This window comes from Cynara cardunculus, assembly GCF_001531365.2.
Source record: "Cynara cardunculus var. scolymus isolate 2C chromosome LG 17, CcrdV1, whole genome shotgun sequence".
Lineage (NCBI taxonomy): Eukaryota > Viridiplantae > Streptophyta > Magnoliopsida > Asterales > Asteraceae > Cynara > Cynara cardunculus.
In genome coordinates, this window is record NC_037544.1 from 704,545 (window position 1) to 710,974 (window position 6,430).

Sequence of the window (6,430 nt, forward strand, 5' to 3'; positions counted from 1 at the left end):
TGGGGTGGGGTTATAAATTAATGACGTGATTATTTTCTAGAAAGAAGAAGACCATAAACTTCATTATTACATGTTTATGGTGTTCACTTTATTGGATGTTTTTAGTCGTTTTAATAAATTTTTTAGAACATTTTTAAAATAAAGATGTTATATTAGTTATTTTATAGGACACTATTTAACAAACCACTACAACAAAACTGGGTTTATAGGACGCCCCCAATTTCTAAGCGTCCCAATAGAATACTTTATAGGACTTAATTTATAGGACCAAAATATAAAGCGTCCAATTAATCAAAATGCGTTGTAGTAAGTTTATATGACACATTTAGGTGTCTTAACAAGTTTTCTAGAACATTTTTAATACAAAGTGTCGCATTAGCAACTTTGTATGACACTTTTTAGAAAGTGTCCTATAAACTTAATTTTTTATAAAACACTTGTTTTATAAGACGGTTTTTCAAATCGTGTCCTATAAAATTGCTAATGTGACGTTTTATATTGAAAGTGTTCTAAAAAACTTATTAGACGTCAAAAAACGTCATATAAACTTATTACAACGCCTTTAGATATGACACTTTATTTTTTGGTCCTATCAACTAAGTCCTGTAAAAAGGTCTATTAAGACACTTAGAAGTTGGGAGCGTCCTATAAACCCGATTTTATTGTAGTGAACGTCTTACAAAGACAAGTCCCTTATAAAAATGAGTTGAGAATGTGGTAAAAGCATGTTAATTAGATAGGAAAAACGTTGGGAATTTAGAAACAATAATGATAACTGGTAGAGTTTTAACAAACGCATGATGATTTATACATGTAATTCATCCTAAATAATAATTAATGATATGTTCTATTCCTAGGAATTACATCACCTGCCTTTCAAGTAAACTATTAACATGACTTTGAGTAAACAGTTTCTGCTCCCTCTCTCTGCTGATCGATCCCTCTCTCGATTGGCTTCATGTCTTGCTCCATCCATCTCGACAGTTTCCAGTTCTGCTTCCACTCAATCGATCGACTTCTGCTCTCTCTCTGTTTCTGGTTCTGCCCTCCGATTTCTGTCCTCTGGTTCTCGTCCCCGTCTCCCTCTCCTCGACAGTTTTTCCAATCGATCCCAGAAAACCACCAGACGTGGCGGCTTTTTTGGGCTGCAGCTTCATCATCATAATTCCGTATCTGGAACAACGTGACTTCATGAAAACTTGAACCCTTTTGATCTCTACAATTAGCAACCCAAACAAGATTGAAGGTGAGTGAAATGTTGGACGATCAAAGAAACTACACCAAAATCTATCCTCTTTTTGCACCAACCAAAAATCAAGATTAACGGGGTCTATTATCTATTAAATCATGATGAAGTGTAACATAACAATGAAAAGTGTCTTATTAACTTTTAAAAATAACACGACACTTAAAAATGTCCTATTAATTTCTAAAATAATATAACACTTTAAAATGTTCTATTAGTCTTTTAAATAATATAACACTTAAAAAGTGTCCTATTAGACTCTAAAATAATTTGACATTGAAAAGTGCCGTATTAGACTTACATGATAGGACATTAAGGGGTTGTTTGTTTACCTCTTAATAGTCCATTAAGAGGCAGTCTTTGAATTGTTAAGAGGTGAATCGTGTTTGGCAAGAAAAAAGTCTGCCTCTTAATGGTTCTAAAACCTTCTGAATGATTTTGTATCTTGGGCATCCTTGAGCCATTCAACACCCTAATTTCATTCTGAATAATTATCAAACAATTATATTTTCATTTTACACTATATTATAAGAGTCTCTTAATTATCATTCTGACCACTTAATCATTATACACCAAACATTCAGCAACTGCCAAACAGGCCCTAAGAGACATCAAAAGTAAGAGTCCTATTAAACTAAATCAAATAGGACTCATAAAATAATGTGTCGTATTAGCCTTTTTTTAAAGGACGGATCTTGAAAACTGTCCCAAAAAAGTCATATTAGTTATTTTATACGACACTATTTGAACAAACCACTATAACAAAATTGGGTTTATAGAGCGCCCCCTATATCTAATCGTCTCAATAAACCGCTTTATAGGTCTTAATTTATAGGACCAAAATATAAAGCGTCTTATCTAAAGGCGTTGTAAAAGTTTATATGACATTTTTACGTGTCTTAACAAGCTTTTTATGATATTTTTAATATAAAGCATCGCATTAGCAACTTTGTAAGACACTTTTGAGAAAGTGTCCTATAAACTCAATTTTTTTATAGAGCACTTGTTTTATAGGACGGTTTTTCAAATGATGTCCTATAAAATTGCTAATAGAAAGCTTTATATTAAAAGTGTCCTAAAAAACTTATTAAGACATCAAAAAACGTCATATAAACTTATTACAACATATTTAGATAGGATGTACACTTTATTTTTTGATTCTATTAACCAAGTCCAATAAAGAGAACCATTAGGACGTTTAGAAGTTGGGAGTGTTCTATAAACCCGATTTTGTTGTAGTATATGTCTTACAAAGACAAGTCCCCTATAAAAATAAGTTAAGAATGTCCTAAAAGCATGTTAATTAGATAGGAAAAACGATGGTGGGCGTGGTGTTGTGGACTACGTGAAAATGGTGGTGGTGGGCAGTGGTAGATATGGACTACGTTAATAGATAAGAAAACGAGCACACAGTGTTTGACGTGAATCACGGCACGACCAGCCGCGGGAGACACTGTTTGCGCGTATCTCGGGAAACCCGATCAGCAACCATCTAAATGGACTTCAAGACTTAAATGGGTTCTTTCTTCTAGTCCTGCACTCTTTGTTGCTAAGATTGTAGAATGCTTGGCTAATCTTCACTGGAATTTTAAGTTGCAACAGGTTGGAGTTAGAGAAGATTATATGTAGGGAAGAATGTAACATTTAGGGGTTGTTTACCAAACGCTTACTTGTGTAAATGAACATCAAGCTACGTTACCTTACCGGATGAATATATATGGTAAGGACCAAAAATCTTACCCGGTAAGAGCGAGACAAAGACCAAGAGTCTTACCCGGTATGTGAGGGTTACGACTCTTACCATGGTAAACGCTTACCAAGTAAATTGTTGCGTACGATATCGTTTTTTGGTTGACTAAAATCTTACCCGGTAAGTAAATGATAGTGTTAAATTTACCGAAAAACGCTTACCAGGTAAGTGTTTGGTAAACGGCCCCTTAGATATAATGGAACTTTCAAAACATAAACCAAAAAGAATCACCTGTTACAATGTATAGTTGTTTGTGAATTAGCTTTTTTGGCCTTTGGACCTCTCAAAATCATCCATGGAGACTTCTGTTGTGGTTGCCTCTGCCTGAACGTCATTCACAGCTCTATGTAGCAGAATGTTTCGTCTTCTGAGGTTTGTATCTCGGATGTAAAACCATACGACTGAAGAAGCCATCTATAACCAACAATGCGCAGAAATCGCAACTCAAAAATGCTTTCAGGAAGATGTCTTATGTTTGTACCTTCTATATTTAACTCTGTTAAGCATTTTAATTGTCCAATTTCCTCCGGTAATTTCTCAATCGCAATACAAAGAGGGAGAAGAAAAAACCGCAGAAGTTTCATATTACAGATGCTGTCGGGAATATGTCGTAGAAATACACACTCCGATAGGATTAGCTTCTCTAAACATTCTAATCGGCCAAGATCTTCAGTTAACGTCTCAAGAAACCAACAACGATCAAGTTTGAGATATTTCAGATGTTTTAGCTTACAAATGCTATCCGGCAGATGTGTAATCTTCGTAGACAACAAATTTAGCTCCTCTAGACATTCCAATCGGTCAAGGTCTTTGGGTGACTCTGGAATACCACCTTCGAGTGTAAGCTTTCTTAAATATCGTAAACCACAAATGCTTTGAGAAAAACGCTCAAGGTCAAGGGGCCTCAACTTAGAAGACCTGAGGTAAAGGGATTTGAGCCTTAGCCATTCAACGGGCATGTGAAGTTCTTCCAAATCATCACATCCTATAAGACTTAATGTCTCGAGATACGGATTCCCTCGAAAGTCAAGGGTCCTCAACTTAGAAGAATTGAGGACAAGGGATTTGAGCCTTAGCCATTCAACGGGCATGTGAAGTTCTTCCAAATCATCACATCCAACAAGACTTAATGTCTCGAGATACGGATTCCCTCGAAAGTCAAGGGTCCTCAACTTAGAAGAATTGAGGACAAGGGATTTGAGCCATAGACATTCAACGGGAACGTGAAGTTCTTCAAAATCATCACAACCTTCAATTTTTAATTTCTCTAGATTCGGAAAAAGACCAAGATCAAGGCTCTTCAAGTTTGAATATTTAAAAGTAAGGAATCTGAGGTTCTTAAGAACCTATCATAAACAAAAAAAAAAGAGTAAGTGCGGGTGTAGTAACAAACCAAACCAAACAAAACCAAAAAGTGAAAGATTATAATGAATCATGCAAAACAAGTTAGTATTGGACTATTATTCTACCTTTCTTTCTCCCCCTTCCCAAACTTGTACAATTCTGCTTTGCTGCATGTCAAGTCCAACAAGATTATTTGCTTCAAATGTTCTGGGTAAGGATCCAAAAGGGTGCCCGTACCAGCATAGATATCGTAAAGCATTTGGAAGGTATTGGCTAACTTCATCACATTCCAAATCGAAATCAAGATCCAGCAGAAGATATCTAAGATTCTTCATGTTTCCAAGGCCTTTCAAAATTTCTGGATCGAGTTCTGAGTCTATACTCCATTCTATACCTGTTGTTGCTTCAGTACCCTGTGATACAAAAGCAGTGACCATGAAACTTGTGTCATAACAAATGAAAATGCCTCAACCCTACAAATAAAATTGATCTTTACCTGATTATTAACCAATATGTTTTCAATTTCCTCTGCAATCCACAATCGACTATGTCTGTAAGGCTCCTTCGGGTGCAAGCGGCGAACAATATTCTTGCCCATTTCTTCTATATGGTCATGCATGCCCAAGTGCTCACCATACACGCTTTTAGAAATAGTTATGAGAGATTTTCGCTCAAGAACTCTTAAACCATTTCTAGCATGAAATCCACAGCTTTCAAGCACTTCGATTGCCCTCTCTTTCTTCCAACCTTTCAWTATACATGCAACATCTAGGAATATTTCCTTGTAATCCTCCTCTAGACCAATATAGCTTAACTCCAACTTTTCTAAAGTTTCCTTCAATGGAATTGTTTTTAGTCTTTCTATAGCATCTTTCCATTCAAGCTCATTTTTACCACACAGAAACGAACCCAAAACTGTGATCGTTAAGGGAAGTCCAGCAGCATAACTTGCCACTTGTCCYGATAGCTCTTTGTACTCTTCAATTGGACTCTSTCTCCCRAAYGCATACCTACTGAGGAGGCAAATGGCTTCCYCTTSAGATAAAAGATCGAYATCACGTATCAAGYTMACTCGATGTGCTACCAACACTTGCTCATCTCTTGTTGTGATGATAATTCTACTTCCCTTACTAAACCAATTAAGCTCACCCGCTAACGCCTTTAGTTGGTCTATATGATCCACATCATCGAGAACAACAAGAACCTTCCTACAACTCATCATCTTTTTTATCATATTTTTCCCATCATGAACATTACTTATTTTGATGTCATGGGCATTTAACATATCTTTAAGGAACTTGTTTCTGTAACTTCTTCAAACGGGATAAATTCGGATTTGAATTTTCCCTAACATTCTCAACAAAACTGCTACCTTCGAACCCAAAGGATATTCGATCAAAAACAGCTCTCGCCAAAGTTGTCTTCCCACCACCTCCCATCCCCTTGATTCCTATCATTCGAACGTCATCAATATTTGTTTCTAAAGATGAAACAACATCCCTTATTCGAGCCTCCATGCCAATTAATTTTTCATCGACGCTAAAATTGATGGATCGCAACTCCTGTGAGATCTCTTCAACAATTTTTTGGATAAATTTAGCTTCATGCCTGTGTATTTAAAGAAGACAAAATTAGCTTGCTCAAAATCCCACATGGACAATTCATTTAAATTCAGATATGTAACTTACATGTGAATACGAATTAAAACAATTATATATGGATGAATTACCCATCTACAGTGTTCTTCAATCCAAACCCAGAAAGATTGGCTGCTTCTTTTAGAGCCTCTCTCCATTTTTCARCAGCCTCTTTCTTTTCTTGTTTAGCAAAAGCTTTTCCAAATTCCCCACTTTGGTTGCGGACTTCAGTGGGTTCCACATCATAGAAGACGGGATAAGCAGTATGCTCAGTCATCATTTGGCACTCCATAATCTTTACAAGTTCATCCAAGCACCAAGATGAAGATGCATAGTTCCTGGAGAAAACAATTATATAGAACTTTGAGTCTTCAATGGATTTGATGAGCTCATCATCGATCCTCTCCCCTTTCTTGATTCTCTCGTCATCTTTGTAAGTGTGGATGCTTTTGT

At 36.2% G+C, this 6,430-nt stretch overlaps 3 protein-coding genes across 3 annotated transcripts in view; all 3 read right to left on the reverse strand.

The window, feature by feature from the left end:
• The window catches only part of LOC112500393 (TMV resistance protein N-like), a 42,195-nt gene that overhangs the window by 27,674 nt on the left and 8,091 nt on the right, over positions 1–6,430 (reverse strand). The window lies entirely within an intron of this gene.
• On the reverse strand, positions 3,332–5,625 carry LOC112500395 (TMV resistance protein N-like). Its single transcript, XM_025103880.1, has 3 exons — positions 4,837–5,625; positions 4,466–4,753; positions 3,332–4,342 (listed from the first exon to the last, which is right to left on the reverse strand). The coding sequence occupies exons 1-3, from the start codon at positions 5,623–5,625 to the stop codon at positions 3,332–3,334; spliced, it is 2,088 nt and encodes a 695-aa protein (XP_024959648.1).
• On the reverse strand, positions 5,630–6,269 carry LOC112500396 (TMV resistance protein N-like). The gene is made up of 2 exons (XM_025103881.1): positions 6,070–6,269; positions 5,630–5,948 (listed from the first exon to the last, which is right to left on the reverse strand). Exons 1-2 carry the CDS (start codon positions 6,267–6,269, stop codon positions 5,630–5,632), a joined length of 519 nt encoding a protein of 172 aa, XP_024959649.1.